The sequence below is a fragment of the Phocoena phocoena genome, chromosome 7 (assembly GCF_963924675.1).
Source record: "Phocoena phocoena chromosome 7, mPhoPho1.1, whole genome shotgun sequence".
Taxonomy (NCBI): Eukaryota; Metazoa; Chordata; class Mammalia; order Artiodactyla; family Phocoenidae; genus Phocoena; species Phocoena phocoena.
Window position 1 is genome coordinate 48,139,050 of NC_089225.1, and position 16,892 is coordinate 48,155,941.

General features: G+C 39.7%; 1 protein-coding gene and 1 non-coding gene across 2 annotated transcripts in view; one reads left to right on the forward strand and one right to left on the reverse strand.

Annotated features, from left to right (window-relative positions):
• Positions 1-16,892, reverse strand: part of COBLL1 (cordon-bleu WH2 repeat protein like 1) — a 163,067-nt gene that overhangs the window by 93,880 nt on the left and 52,295 nt on the right. The window contains exon 6 of the mRNA XM_065880142.1: positions 16,637-16,659. Coding sequence (XP_065736214.1) covers positions 16,637-16,659 — 23 coding nt within the window. The remainder of the gene's footprint in view (positions 1-16,636; positions 16,660-16,892) is intronic.
• On the forward strand, positions 13,279-13,410 carry LOC136126163 (small nucleolar RNA SNORA42/SNORA80 family). Its single transcript, XR_010656059.1, has one exon. It is a non-coding gene; the product is annotated as a small nucleolar RNA SNORA42/SNORA80 family (small nucleolar RNA).

Sequence of the window (16,892 nt, forward strand, 5' to 3'; positions counted from 1 at the left end):
TTTAAAAAATTAAGCAACATCTTACTAGATAATTTAATCATTAGATGGTAGTGTTAAGAAACACATCCATAGAATAGTAAAGAAAAAATTACTTGTAGATAGTGTGAAGAAAGCTGGGTATATAAAAATCAGATTCAGAGAAAAGATCATTTAATTTTGTAAAAAGGAAAAAGAAACAGGTAAATTCCCTGCAGATGCTCCAATTGGTTCAAGACAAGCACCATTTTCTACATGGAAACCCCGATACAGTCAATGGAAGCTGATACTTAAGTTACACGGCTTCACCCCACTAACCCAAAACAATATGAGCCCTGATGTGAATCAAGTGTAATCTGAAAGGGTAAGTTTTATAGTCAGTCCTTTTTTAAATCAAAGTTCATCTTTGCAACAATTCAGATTTTTCTAGGATATTCAAAATCAAATACAGATTATTCAAATAAAAACAAAAGAAACTTTGATCCAAAATTACATGTCCCATTATTTTCACTAATAGAAGCATTAGTTCTTCTTCCATATGTGCAATACTGAATCTCACGCAGCTGTAGCCTAAAATAAAACTGAGAACTTCCACTGGGAAGTTCTGGGACTTCCTTTCGGGTTTTGATGAGACTCAGTGTTCTCTTATAGCACTCTAGATATTTTTCGCCAACATCCCTCGCCACAACAAAACCTCTTTAAAAGAGTAACTATAGTTTCCATCTCTATTTCTTACCTTGTATCCACTCAGAAGGCCACACCCATCTGGCTGCCACCCCCTAACCCCACTAAGATAAGGCTGTCCTATGCTTTTATTATCACGAGTGATGCTCGCTATTTTGGTGGATATTGAAGAAGAGGCCTCTTCTCCATTCTTATCTCCCTTGACTCCTTTGTAGTATTCTAAACATCTGATACTGTCAATCCTGAAATCTTTGCCTGGAAGCAGATTCCTACGTATCATACATTCCAGTTCGCCAAGACAGTCCCGATTTGCCTTTGTTGTCCCAGCTTCAGTATTTAAAATCCAAATCCCACTTCACCCTCCTTTCACTCTCAAAGGTGTCCCCGGCTCCACAATCAATTGCATGGTCACCCTACCTGGGTACTGCTACCCATTTTCTTTACATCTCCCAGTCGCTATCTAACTAGACATCCTAAACTTGACAATGCCAAAAGTGAAATCTTTGTCTCTCCTCCCTGAGTCTTTGCCATCTCAATAAACAGCCCACTCAAGCCAAAAACCTAAGGATTAAACTCGAGTCCTCTCTTTCCCTCATTGCCCACATTTAGTCTGAAATAGATGCTGCATCCATATACTCAATCTCCACTACAACCATCCCAGGTCCACCCACCACCCCCTCCCACCGGCAACGCCACTACAGTCTCCCTGCCTCTGCGTTCACACCGCAATCCAATCTCTTCCAAAAACTTCCACAGTGATCATTTTAAAACATAAACTATCAATTCATTCCCTGTTTTAAATCCTCCAAAGGCTTCCTACGGCTCTAAGGATGAATCCCAAAAGCCTCATCCTTGAATGAAGCCCAACAAGACTGGCCCTCTCAGGCCCTCACAGCGCTTTCATAGCCCCCTGTGCCCCAGCAGGCTTGGTTTTCTTGTAGGCCTATTATCCATAAGCCTTCCCAGTCTTAACAGCCTGGCCTTTGCTGTTCCCAAGACCTGGGATGCTTTTCCCTTTGAACTTTCCTCATCACTGAGATCTCAGCTTGTTGTAGACTTTCAAGTATCTCATCTACAGTAGCAAAGCAGTTGCTATCACATCACCCTATTTTAATTCTCTTCAAAACACATATCACTGTTATTTTTCTTTGTATGTTTTGTTGGTCTGGCTGTCCCCCGCAAAACCAGCTCCCTTCAGAATCTAAATTCTGACAAGAGATACCTTGTCAGTCTTTTCACTGCAGGACATCTCCCAGCCTCCCACAGACACTCAGGCCCAGGCAGGGCTGTGTCCTCAGAGCAGGAGGGTCCCCTGCGAGCACCTCTGCCAACAAAGCCCTTCAGCTCCTGCAACAGAGACCGTACACACCAGGGCTCCTCCATCAGCCACTGTCCCAGTAATTCAGTCTAGGAGGAAAGAAGAAAAGTTTTGGGGATTGAGTTCCACTAGTTTAGATGCAAAACTAAAAGCAAAGTAAGAGATGTACAGGTGGGAAATGTGGGTCAGGCCTCCATCTGTGGGAAGTTCTCCTGTTGTACTGCTCCTGAGGTGTGAGGCCTGTTGAGAACAAAGCTTGCCTCATGCACTTTTCATATTTTATGGGGTAAAGTTATGATAACTTTTATTCCTTTTTTAGTTTAGGTACATAATTACAGCATCACTCCCCTGTCCTACAATCCAAGCAAAGTGCTACTTTTGCTAAATGTGGGGCAGTCTATCAAGATAGAGCTGACCACCTAGGCTGATTCCCAGCCTAGTCACTAAGTGGCTGTGTGATCCAGGGCAAGTTACTTATCCTCACTCTATCTTAGATCCTCATCTGTGAAATGGGGTGGTAGTAATGTGTACTCAGGGGTAACATAGAGAAAGTCCTCAGCACAGTGCCTGCAGCACTGAAATGGCAAACACTTATTGAGATTTCTAATGCCCCAAAGAGAACATAAGCAGACCTTTGTAGTAAACAATTTAGAAAGTAATTCTATTCAATTCCCCCTTTAAAAAAGAGGTAAATCAGTTTAAAATTTTTTAATTTATAAGTTAGTAGTCAATTTAAACTTAAAGATACACACACACACACACACACACATATATATATTATTTTTTTAAGGGATTCTGAGTGAGTCACATGGAAAAGTTTTGAGATTTTTCATGAGGGCTTTTCCTAGACCAACTTTTTTAGTGTGGCTTCCTCTTGGAAAATAATTAATAATTAAACATTAGTTGAAGAATTAAATATTATTTTCCTTGACTGCCAGGATACTGGGTTATGAGCTCTACAAAGACATCATCACCACAAAGTATGGACAGGAGCTGCAGGACACTATTTATTTAGCAACCACTCCACTTTTGTGTATTTTCAGCTTTGTGCCTGATTTAGAAACCTAAATACTGTTTGCCCTGGGCGGTGCTGCCAGTGTCTCCGCCAGGCTAAGTGGAAATCTAAAGGCAGGGTAAGCAAAGACATAGTGGAGATGTTGTGTTTTCAAGAAGATACGTTGTCACCTTGTGAGGTCTCTGGGCAAGGGGTAAATGTAATTCCCAGTTAATAATGTGTTCTTCCACTTCGTCAAACTCTAGAACAGACACCCTTTAAGAATACCTTGCCTGTGATGTGCATATTTTCCCCTTGGTGTTTCTCTCATCTTGGGAGAATTTTAAATACACATACGCCCCTCCAGAATTTCGCCAGCGGTGAGTAATGTGTCCTCCTCTGTAATATTCTGAAGTGCACAATGTTGCATTTTAATTGTAAAAGTAATTTTCACGACTTTAAAATCAGAAACATGAAAACAAGATTCAACACCTTATACGTAGATCACAATGAATAATGCATAGAAAATAGCCATTTATCTACTTTGTGTTAAATGATTAGACTTTTTTTTAATCAGAAAGTCTTATTTTTTAGGTGCCTCATATCTATATGACAAAAACATCACAATAACGGCCCATGTCCAAAGAAAAAAAGTATGTGGATACTTAAGGAGAGGGGTTGGAACAGTTTTGTGAAAGGGTGCTGAAAATAAAGTTGCTCCTAATGAGTTGTACAAATGTTGGACTAACATTTTAATTTTTAGATAAAGAATGCTTTGGCATCATCACGGGGCTAAGGAGCGGCTCACACCCACTGGACACTTATTGCACGGCAGGCTCTTTGTAGAATGCTCCTCAGGCCCTGTTTCACTCTCCTCGCAACAACCCACAAACAGGCACTCTGCCTGTTTGCAAGATACTTAAGGATAAGAACTACTTAGAGAGTCTTGCCAATGAAGTAGTACAACTGAGGGGCAAGATTTGAACCCAAGCAGTCTGACTCTAGACCTACACTCTTGCCCGCTAAATTTAAAGTCAAATTTAATTCCAAATGTGCTCCAAATTAAATCTTCCCACCTGATTTTGTTTCAAAGGGCTTCACTGTGTATCTATAAGCACTCTGTGCTCAAAACGGTTTTTTTTTAGAAGGCATAAAGGAACTACACGCACAGAGAAAACCAATAAAACAGATACTTTTCAACAGATATCAAGAGCATAACTAGGTATTCAAATGTCACTACTGCTTTTTAAGGAAAAAGTAAAAATGCTTTTCTAAATAAATTGATAATATCACGTATTATCAATGCATATAATTTTAAACCTGAACAAACTCATATATTATTTTATAATGGTATTTTTTCTTTAGCCTCAGAGAAGACTATACAGTAGAGAAAAAGGGAATTTTTATCCTTGTAATTTAGGACATTTTTTATGATACTTTTAATTCATCTGTTACTCTGTATTCCCTTTTACTTTTTTTTTTTTTTTTTTTTTTTTTGCGGTACGCAGGCCTCTCACTGCTGTGGCCTCTCCCACTGCGGAGCACAGGCTCCGGTCACGCAGGCCCAGCGGCCATGGCTCACGGGCCCAGCCACTCCGCGGCATGTGGGATCTTCCCGGACCAGGGCACGAACCCGTGTCCCCTGCATCAGCAGGCAGACTCTCAACCACTGCGCCACCAGGGAAGCCCTGCATTGCCTTTTACTTTTATGTTTTACAGTTTTAGATTTCCACAGATTACAAAAGTGTGAATAACCCTGATGGCTAGCACAGTTATAGCTGTTCATTCTCAGTATTATAAAAGTTTAAGAAAATGCCTGACCTACTTATTTTCAATTCTGTGAGGTTGTTTTACTCCATTAATAGAATTACTTATGTTTTAATATTAAAGAAAATTTCTAAAGTAGAGCTGCTTATCCTTAAATAAACTCTCTATGATGGTTAATATTTTTTGGGTTTTGGTGTTTCTTGGTTTTGTGGGGTTTTTTGGCTGTGCCACATGGCTTGTGGGATCTTAGTTCCCCAACCAGGGATCAAACCGGCGCCCTTGGCAATGAAAGTATGGAGTCCTAACCACTGGACCACCAGGGAATTCCCGTTAATGTATTTTTTAAAAAAATACTCACCTGATCAGAAAATCAGTCTAACAAACTGAAAAGTTTTATTATACCACTATATAAACTAGCAATAAGGATCAAACCAGAGTATTTCCATTATTTTGCAAGCTATGACATCGAAGTATATACATCAAAAACCAAACAGATTAGTGATTGCCGGGAGCTGGGGAGGGAGGATGTGGAGTGACTGCTTAATGGGTATGGGTCTCCTTTTGGGGATGATGATGAATGTTCTGGAACTGGATAGTTGTGGTTGCACAACACTGTACATGTATTAAATGCTACTATATTATACACATTAAAATAGTTAAAATGGTAAATTTTATGTTATGTGTATTCTATCACAATTTAAAAAAACCAGCCAGATATTTTAAGACTGCTATTAACATAACAAGTAGATTTCTGATGAAAGATTTACACTTCATAACAGCAATTAGGATATAAAGGTAACATGTCTATTAATATACCACTTAATCATAATGTTTAACAAAAGTTGAACATATTAGAATGTTTGAAATAGTAAGAAAATCTATTGCAAGTATAAGTTTTATCTCCTAGAAAATTATAACTTCCCAAAGAAAGTTATATTTAAAATAAAATGGCTAGGTTTAAAATGTTATCGATAGTTGGGCTTCCCTGGTGGTGCAGTGGTTGAGAATCTGCCTGCCAATGCAGGGGACACGGGTTCGATCCCTGGTCCGGGAAGATGCCACAAGCCACGGAGCAACTAAGCTCGTGCACCACAACTACTGAGCCTGTGCTCTCTAGAACCCGCACTCCGCAACAAGAGAAGCCACCGCAATGAGAAGCCCGTGCACCGCAATGAAGAGTAGCCCCCACTCACCCCAACTAGAGAAAGCCTGCACACAGTAACGAAGACCCAATGCAGCCAAAACTAAAGTAAATAAAATAAATAAATTTATTTTAAAAAAGTTATCAATAGTTCAGTAAATTGTCACTTTCCAACATTTTTTTCTTATATTATACAAAGGTGAGATTAGTATGTGAGTATGACGCCTATGTATTTTTGGACTTCCACAGCAATAATCCAACAATAGATGCCAACATTCCACAGGTCTCTCAGAAAAGCAGGGTGCATACCTCTCAGGTTGTGGGCTGTGGCCCTGAAAAAGGCCATCCAGTTAATCAGTGTCAGAAACACGTGCCCTGGCTGGGCTGGCCAGAACCAAACACTAAAATCTCTTCCTCCATCCCAGACATTCCAAGCACATCAAAGATTAAGAGATAATGGCATCAGACATTCTAATCTTGCAGCAAGAGGTAAGAATGAAGTTCAAACCATCAAACACTACTGATGGGAGTGGATATTGTTACACTCTTTCTAGGCGCCAAACTAGGCCATGAAGAAGAGAAGCAGCAGGTCCAAGTGGACCACTGTAACCTTCTCAGGATTCTTTTCTCTCCTCAACTCATGATGGTTTCTCTCATTTCATAGTGTTCACAGCACTGATCTCTAATTTCATTCATATTAATTTTATGGACTGACTAAAATGCTAAAGTTTCATTTATGTGTGTTTTATATTCTCAAATACACTTTAAGACCCTTGAAGAAGGGAGTGCTGTCCCCACAGGCACAGATGCAGAAGCCACACCATAAACACTTGACAATACTTATAATCCTAGATTGTCTTACTGTTCTATTTTCAGGTCTGTATTTTATATCTCTAACTAAATTTTAAGTTCCATTCTTTCAAAATAATTCATAGATATCTCTTTAGTCCTCCCAAGTTCCTTACACACTGCTAAAGCATATAGAAGGTGTCCACATATATAATTATTTTGCATGGCTGCTTCCATGAATTCCTTTGGTGATGTGTGCACATCCATTGTCCAAAGCACTGCTTCTCTCTAAAAGGCCAGTCCTTTTTTTTTTTTCTTGCCAGTTCATCATGCAGCATGCAGGATCTTAGTTCCCTGACCAGGGATGGAACTCATACCCCCTGCAGTGGAAGTGTGGGGTCTTAACCACTGGACTGCCAGGGAAGTCCTTAACAAGCCAGTTCTAATGTTAATCCCTCTGAGAAGACATCCCTAACCCATCCCCCTTCCTCCCAGTGGAACATTCTAGCCCCCTGCCCTGTGTTCACTAAGCACTTAGCAGAGGACATTCACAAGTAATCAGAGGGCAAAAGCTCTATATGATACTTATGAAGCATTTATCTGTTTCCCTTCCTACACTGTGGATTCCTTTAGGGCAGGAAATTTGTCCTTTTCATTTTCCAATTTCATTGGTACCAGAAGGGTCAATAAATGATTTTTTAAATGATGAATATAAAAAGTAAATGGATATAAAAATAAGGGTATTTGGACATTCATGAGAAAACTTCTAGAGACCCTCATGAATGAATTGAAGTAGTCAAAGATTTAGAGTTGGGTTTTTTTGTTTGTGTTTTTGTTTGTTTTGTTTTCTTAAAGGAAAAAAAAACAATAGCTCTTTATGATGAAACAGGGAGAGAGCCACAACTTCCAGCAGGGGAAGTTACACCAAACGTTTTCATGTGCGCTAGGAGATCCAAAAGTGAGAGGCAATGCAATTGCTAGTAGTTGCTATGGTAGCAAAAATAAACCTTGTACAGAATTTCCAGTCATCGTTTAACTATGCTATCTACTCGCTGAGGTGTTTTCAGTGGTGTTTGAGCCCAAGAAAGGAAAAATAACATCTGAGGCTTATTCTCCAGGAAGAAAATAGGAAGCTGATATATGGGCAACAGCTGAGGTCTTCCTCAATTAAAACATAGCTAGAGGGGCTTCTCTGGTGGCGCAGTGGTTGAGAGTCCGCCTGCCGATGCAAGGGACACGGGTTCGTGCCCCGATCCGGGAAGATCCCACATGCCATGGAGCGGCTGGGCCCGTGAGCCATGGCCGCTGAGCCTGTGCGTCCAGAGCCTGTGCTCCGCAACGGGAGAGGCCACGGTGGTGAGAGGCCCATGTACCGCAAAATAATAATAATAATAAAAATAAATAAATAAAAACATAGCTAGAGGAAATCCTAACCCCCTCTCCCCAAAAGGCGGACTTTTTACACCAGCCATGTATAAAATAGGAAGCTAATGGTAATAAAGGGACTGAAATGAAGCAGTGACATTTAAAAGATAATACATCTAACTTTTCAGATGAATATTATGTCTTAAGTTCAATTTACAGTTTTCCTAAGTATAAAAATAATTCTAGTTAACAAAGTTGTCCTTGTTGCATGGAGAAATAAATCAAGAGTATTTGAACACATGGGCTTCCCTGGTGGTGCAGTGGTTAAGAATCCACCTACCAATGCAGGGAGCACAGGTTTGAGCCGCGGTCCGGGAAGATACTACATGCCGCGGAGCAACTAAGCCGCTGGGCCACAACTACTGAGCCTGCGCTCTACAGCCCGTGAGCCACAGCTACTGAGCCCGAGTGCCACAACTACTGAAGCCCGTGCGCCTAGAGCCTGTGCTCCGCAACAAGAGAAGCCACCCAATGAGAAGACCACGCACCGCAACAAAGAGTAGCTCCCACTCGCCGCAACTAGAAAAAGCCCGCGCGCAGCAACAAAGACCCAAGGCAACCAAAAATAAAAATAAATAAATTAATTTAAAAAAAAAAACTTTCCCTAGACCCATATGAGGCTTCTGGAGAAAGTAAACCCCACAAAATTGTTCTATTATTGATTTCAGATGTTCCTCTCTTATGATTTAGTCTTAATTTCTGTAACAAAATCTGAAATAAACTATTAGAATTTGAAAGTGTAAGAAGCCCTTTCGTTATAGGGAATAAAAATAACAGCCACCATAATAGACTCTTGTCAGTTGCTTCCTCAATATCTATTTCATACTTCTTGTACAGTTTAGCAGTTCTGGTGACTAGGGGGTGGTGATTTCCATAAGCTAGCCACATAAGTGGGCCCTAATGGCCTAAAAGAAGCGGCAAAAATCTCACAACCTTACTACTGCGATTGACAATAATTCAAGCCCAAACCAACTGGAGGCTGGCATTACTCTGGTCATAGGAATTGCTATGAAGATCATGGCTTAAAGCTGACCCATAGTGAAGCCCAGGAGTCTTTTTTGACAATCAGGGGAAGAGAGACTTTCTTCCCCAAGAAAGATTGATGTGCAGATGTGACATTTGGAACTACTGCATCTATTGAACTATCATGCATCAGAAGGCCTGGATTCAAATCAACTTGGCATCTTCTTCTTCTTCTTTTTTTCTTTTTTTTTTAAATGTAGAAAAAGATAACAGTAACTTCCATGGAGGTTCAGAAAATTACATGAGATATATGCAGAGAATCTGCCACCAGGTTATCCAGGCCCACTTTCTCCCTCCAGTAGCACCCACTAGCTGGAGGACTGAAAAGAGGGATATTATAATTTCGGCTGATTCAGGTTTACGGTTGGTGGCATGTTGAGCCAAAGTTTGTCTAGGGAGAAAAGAAAACTTGAAACTGAGCTGGCTATTGAAGGCAGTTTAAATGACTGACCTGGGAGGTTAGACAGAACAAAGAAATAAATGCATAAGAAGCCAGATAACTAAAAACATATAAGAAGAGATGTAAAGAGTAGTAGAATGGCTTTAGTAGGAAAGAGAGGAGGATAAGACTCTGTAGAGGACTTCCCTGGTGGCGCAGTGGTTAAGAATCCGCCTGCCGGGCTTCCCTGGTGGTGCAGTGGTTGAGAGTCCACCTGCTGATGCAGGGGACGCGGGTTCGTGCCCCGGAGCGGCTGGGCCTGTGAGCCATGGCCGCGAAGTCTGCGTGTCCAGAGCCTGTGCTCTGCAGCGGGAGAGGCCACGACAGTGAGGGGCCCACGTACCCCAAAAAAAAAAAAAAAGAATCCGCCTGCCAATGCAGGGGACACGGGTTCGAGCCCTGGTCCAGGAAGATCCCACATGCCACGGAGCAACTAAGCCCGTGCGCCACAGCTACCAAGCCTGCGAGCCACAACTACTGAGCCTGCGAGCCACAACTACTGAAGCCCACGCACCTAGAGTCCGTGCTCCACAACAACAGAGAAGCCACTGCAGTGAGAGGCCCACACACCACAACGAAGGGTAGCCCCCGCTCACAACTAGAGAAAGCTCGTGCGCAGCAATGAAGACCCAATGCAGCCAAAAATAAATAAACAAATGAATAAAAATTTAAAAAGAATCTGTAGAGTGAGTGAAATTTCTGACTTTATCATTTCAGAGGTATGCTAATTCCAGTAGCAACAAGATAGATAGTTGGCAGGACCACAAGAGAGGGGGCTTTTGTTTTTTTTTTTAAATTAAAAAAAACACACACACAAAACATTAAGATAGGGTACTGGATGAGTCAAATACTCCATCTTAATAGAGATCATGATGACAGTTTAGAGCGACTGAGAAAAAACGGCAGGGGAAGGGCAGCTATTTTTCTGTTAACTTATAAACTGGTATCTTATTATTTTACTAACTAAGCATAAAAACTTTTAAGAAGATAAGTAAAGAAAAAAGATGGAAAGACTACACAAGGAACTCCAGAAAAGAAAACATGGTTTACATGGCCAAGAGTGTTTGGCCAGACAGTATCAATCTCCAAAGTAGTGAGAATTGGTATCAATCTCTAAGGCAGTAAGATTCTTGATTTTTTACATCCCCTCTGGCAAGAGTATAGAATATAAAGCAAAAACAGGGCACAGGGAAAAGCTAGTATTGGTATTACCTCTGTGCTTAGGAGAATGACTCTCTTTCAAAGGAAACACCATGTTCTTGAAGGGCATGAATAACATGGACAAGCAGAGGGAGGTGTGTAACGTGTTTATCCCTGAGTAGAGAGGTTCAGAGGGTACAGCTGAATACTTAGCCAATCCCTTAATTCTCAAAAGTCTCTATATTTTTAGCATTGTATTATTTCTATTCAGATTTCAGAATAGGTGAGAAGATTAATTTAATTACTACTTAAATACCTACCTGAAAACCTATAATCAGCAAGCCTATTTCTCACATCAAAATCTAGATTGTAATTGCAGATATTCTCTCTGCAATTACCCCTTTTACAGGACGTTTTCCAAAATAAGTAATAATTGAGTGTAACTGGATAATGCTCAGCTAAGATTACTACTTACTTTCCTGCCCTTAAGTTGATGGACGTTTTATACATATTGGGCCAATTACATAACCATGAACACTTCCAAAACAGCCAGCTGGTTTTTTTAGCTTACCAGTTGTGCTTTTTTTCTTTTTTTTCTTATACTCAAATGCATTGAGAGGAAACAGATGAAGGCGATAAAAATACAAATATCAAGATAAAAATATGAATACAAATTCTCTATAATTAAACATGAACCAAAGACTCCTTCCTCAATTTTTTCTCTTAGCTTAGAAACTGGTATCTTATATTTGCTCACTAAGCATAAAAACTTTTAAGAAGATCAGTAAATAAAAAACTGGAAAGACTACACAAGGACCTCCAGAAAAGGAAACATGGTTTACATAACACAGCAACGGTCACTGAGGGAAAGTTTTGGAGGACACTACTTCTCTCTAGAAGCCAATTCAGCTTTTGACAGTTTTAGGCACCTGAACTAAAAACAATGCCAAAAGACACAATTTTAGCTTAGAAATAACTTCCTTCCTTTCCACACTTTTGCATAACTTGAACTATTGCCTTATAATGTGCTCTCCAAAAGATAACTCCCATCAGAAATCTCCGGGAAAATCCACATCTAAATTACTTTCCATCCAGAAATAAGGTATATATAAATACATAAGTTTATATTGTACACACACACTTTATTCTCTGCAGCTTACCTTTGAAAAAGTACTCTGCCGAATACTCTCCCAGAGTTATATCACTAACTACTTTTTTCTGGTACTTTGGGATTAAGAACTAGAGTTTAGCTCCAGCATCCCTTGCTCCATTTGCTATAATATCCAACCTCCTAAAAATGTTTTTAAAAAAAGTATAACTGCACATATTAATCAAATATTTATTTTAAAAGTATGTATTCACCAAAAAATTCCCGAATGGCATGGTTAAAAAAAAAATCTTTGTGGTTACCAGAGGCGGGGGGGGAGGGGCAGAATGAAGGTGGTCAAAAGGTACAAACTTCCAGTTATACAATAAAAAAGTACTAGGGATGTGATGTACAGTATAATCAGTATAATTAAGACTGCTCTATGTTATATATGAAAGTTGAGATCAAATCCCAAGTGATCAAATCCCAAATCACCACAAGGAAAAAACTGTTTTTTAAATGAGATTACTGGATGCTCACTAAACTTACGGTGGTCATCATTTCGTGATGTATGTAAGTCACACCATTACGCTGTAGACCTTAAACTTATAAAGTGCTATATGTCAACTGTATCTCAATAAAACTGGAAGCAAAAAAAAGGAACACTCATCCTAACAGCAAACAGATTATATCTAGAAGCTGCTAACATATCATGATGGCAGTTTCTCAGAAATTAAATTATTGTTAGAAGAAAAAATCTTGTCAACTATATATGTACTCCCTCAAAACACTGGAAAGATTGGAAAATCTTCCACAGGACATAGGACCAGAAAGGCCCAAGGTGATATTTTAATGAGGGTCAGAGGTGAGGAAGGTCAGGAAATGTGGTCATGGAAAACAAAGCCAGGTCTCCTCCATCGCCATGATTCTTTTTTAATGGTATTAATGGTAGGATGGATATAGGATATAGGATGGAGCTCAACGTCCATACCAATGTCCTTCCTGTGTACCTTCCTGTATGACAGAGGCCAAAACCCTACACGTTTCTTTTTCCAGGCTCCCTTGCAACCACGGGTCTACAAATTAGATATGCAGGCACAAGATTAGGAAGAAGAAAGTGAGCTAAGCAAGGTTGTGAGACGCTGGGTTTTGCTGCCACAGCACTCCTTTGTCCAGTAACTAATCTCATGGGTATAAAAAAACAAAGCATGGATGGGACACTTTTTTTTTTCTTTCTGCATCACAGCGATACTCTAAGGGCAGCTTCTCCACCTTCCTGACTGTAGCAGAAGCAGCAGTGCCCCTGCCAGGCCAGATAAAAGGCATTAACACACCTAAAGGCCTAGCCTAGGTCCTGCTGCTCTTAACTGCCAACACTTTTATCAATATCATTCCCTTCTCTTCTATTTAAAACAGCTAGGTTTTCTTTTATGCTCTGAAACTGAAAACTGATACTACACATTTGTATTAAGATATTTAAAAAGATAAGTGCTATGCATGGGTTTGGATTTATGGCAGGCCCATCCCCCTGGGCCTCACACAGTGTCCCATGCTGGAGCAAACTGGCTCAGAACCATTGCCCGGCTTCTGCCTGTAGGCTGCAGGCACTGAAGCGGGTTGCACAGTGGGGACAAAATATATATAAGTGCTCAATTATTTTATTTTTTTAATCCAAATCCTCCTTTGATAAACGCATAAGAGAGGCTGTCTTAAGTAAGGAGTAGATCCACTTCCCAAACCAATTTCCCATTTGCTCCTGAAAGAAGAGTTAGGGTCTTGGTTATCTCATAACTGAAAATGGTCAGCTTTTTACAAAGCATCATGACTAAGAAACATAACACAAGTTAATACCTAGGGCCGAATTCAGGCTCCTTTACTCACTATGTGACCTTGGGCCTCAGTTTCCTCAACATTCAAATAGCTCAGTACCAACCACACAGAAACACTGCTAAACACTATGTATTAAAATTGCATATGTAAAGTACCTTAACAAGCACTAGATGCCATAAGGGGGGGAAAATTCCCTTTTCAAGTCACTTAAAAGTTCTTTTGGCTCAATAAGACTTCTAGGAATACTTAAAGTTTTGAAACATTCGTTTTTTTTTTTTTACTAATGCTGTGTATATGGAGAGAACACTTTTAAGCACATACTCTTTATCTGTGAAGATCCTACCCTTCAAAAACTCCTGCCCGAAAATCAGTATCGGGGAAGATTAAGTGACCTACTGCTGCCCCACCCCAGGGTTAATCCCTTCCATGGCCTACAATACTCCAGACCTCTCCTTGGAGTGGACGTTCCATGGGAAGACACACCCTGTAGTTCCCACCCATAAACATTCTTACCACGAAACTCCACTGAATTTCCAATCAGGGATCACTACTCAGCCTAGGGTAAAAAGAATCACCAACTTTATCTTGTGCCCCTTAATTCCAAAAGCAGTCCAGAGATAATATGCTCCTAGACGCGCCCCCCACCCCAGCAGCAAAGGGCAGAAACTCTTAAATTTACCCTTGTGAGCCAGACCTACCCCCAAGTAGATTATGATTCAGGTCTCTGAAATACCCAGTATATCCCTTTCTGGGGTGACTCGCATACTATTTATATTGTAGAAATAAACAGAAAATTTTTTTCAGCTGGAACAAAACCCTGCTACATGATAGTGGTTTATAAAAGAAAGGTTTTGGCCTTTTCTTTAAAATATAAAACTAAGAAAGAAGGGATTTATACCATCTTAGATTTCCAGCACTATCAAAACTGAATCTTTTACAAATGTGATATATTTTAGCTAACAAGACTTAATTTCAAGTATTTTTGCGTAATTTTGACATACATTTTATTTTGCCAGAAAATTCTAGAGGAAAACAAATGAGAGACTTTTATGATAATGTTTGACCCTAATTAATTCTTTGTTTTTGCATGGATCCTTATGACTCAAATCACTAGTGACCAGGAAACATGCTGTACTTTGACAGATTTTTGTTTTTATAGCTTCCATGTTAAGTTCTACGTGAAATTCCCTTCCAATATTAATGGGTGTACATGTGATGAGAAATAAAAAGGAAAAAAGAATCCTAGTATTTCACAGAATAAGAAAGACATTTGTACGACAAACCATTCAGCAATTCAAAACCAAGTACAGTGCCTATTTATAGCAGGCTGAGGTTAGTACCATTTTACTCATCAGAAAAATCAATAAGACCGTAAGTATTTTCCTTTATAAAGCACGAAGTATGAACATCATTAGGGTCATTCATTATAAAGGCAGTTTTCAATTACAAATTAAAGATTTGTGTGTGTGTGGGTTTCAAAATTCATATTATGAAAAGTTTTACATGATAGTTAAACAACTTTTACATAAGTTATTTAATTACTCAATCATAGTTAGGCCCCCCAAATCATATGGTTTTCTATTTATAATCACCAGGCCACGTATACTTAGAAGAGGAAGAATGAATTTGAAGGAAGTAACAGCAGAACTCTTTGTTAAGCAAAAGAATTGTCTGCCTTTTTAATGTGCCAACTGCTTAAAAGGAAAAATCCAAACCTCAAAACTGAAGTTGAGCCACAGCCTTCTCATCTGTATCCTGGCCATAGTGGTACCTAAATCATTCCATAGATGTAAGATAAAAGAAAATTGCACTCATCTAAATGCTACGTATGAAGAGTAGAAGGAATGTCTTCGAGTTTGAGAGGCATCTTACACCTGGGGGCAGTCCTGGTAAGGATTTTCAGAAGTATACAGATACAAGTTCATTTAAGGTGATTTGGGGGAGGGCATGGGGTGAGGTGGGTAGGGAAGACAAAAATCAGGTGAGGGAAATGCAGACGTCCTTAAAAATCGTACAGTGCCATACTTAGAATTCTGACATTTCAGTGACCCTTTACTTCAGGCACAGTGATGATCCAGCAAACTTCATACCATTTGGCAAATTCCATTGTTGAGTCAGGGGCACACCCCTGAACAATGCAGTCAGAGACGAAGGGAGGAGAAAGAATAGGACTAAGTGGGGCTCAGTACATACACGGCACAGGTACTTAAACTCCCCAGGAATCACAAGGGAACTTCATCTCCCTACACAAAGTGTGATGGTTCAAATACATCCCCTTGCACCCCACCCCTTTCTCCACCCTCCCTGCCTTGGGTTGCTCTAGTGTTTTCTTCTTAAGTCAATACCATTTATACATAAAAGCAAAAGACATTGTTAAACTCACAAATCCTTTCCCCACCCAACGAGTACTAGTATTTAAGACCTGGTATTGTTCAGAAAAGCCAAGGATATGAATTTTTGAGCCTCCTAAGTCAATGCCAACAGCAAGAGCCAATACAAACAAAAGTGAATTGTGAGAAATACTTATCACAGTTACCAGTCTTCACTAAGCCCACTTCCTTCTAGGACTCTTCTCATCTTCATCTCTAGGGAAAAGTTGCTTCCACATATCAAGTAATCAAATATGTTTATTTTGAAAGGGAAACTACCCTAGATGCTTCTTTTAAAGTTACTCCTTTATAACAGCATGCTAAAAGGAGAACTTTAATTTTTTTTTAAAGTGACACAGTACTTTGAAGCACTCACAAGGCTAAAAGGATACACACCGAAAAGTCTTCAACAGAAGAGGAATATTATGCATATTATACACATACACAGATAGAAAAAGGATATTTTTTACTTCTGATAAAAATATGCAATTCCCTCAGGGTTTAGCAAATTAAAGTGAATTGAATGCCACTTAAATTTCTTCATGGTATTTTACTACTCATCATTTCCATTGACTCACTGTATTTTATTAAACTTACCATGCAAATACCTTCCAAACCCTTCTTGTACCTGGAGTGGATAAATTGCCCAATTACCACCTCCCAGCTAAATTAACTCTCTCTAGGTCTGCACTCTAAGAAAATTGAGCCTGAGCTTGTGCCTCCTGATGTGACATGTTATGAAATATATGATGCCATCTACAGTATATTCTAGTCAAACACCATTTAACTTCAGTCCATGTTGCCTAGATCTAACTGTCCCATATAGAGGGATTTAAGAACAAGCTAACACCACCACAAGGAAACAACAGAAAAATCCAGAAAATGCAATATTTTGTAGGACAAATGGCCT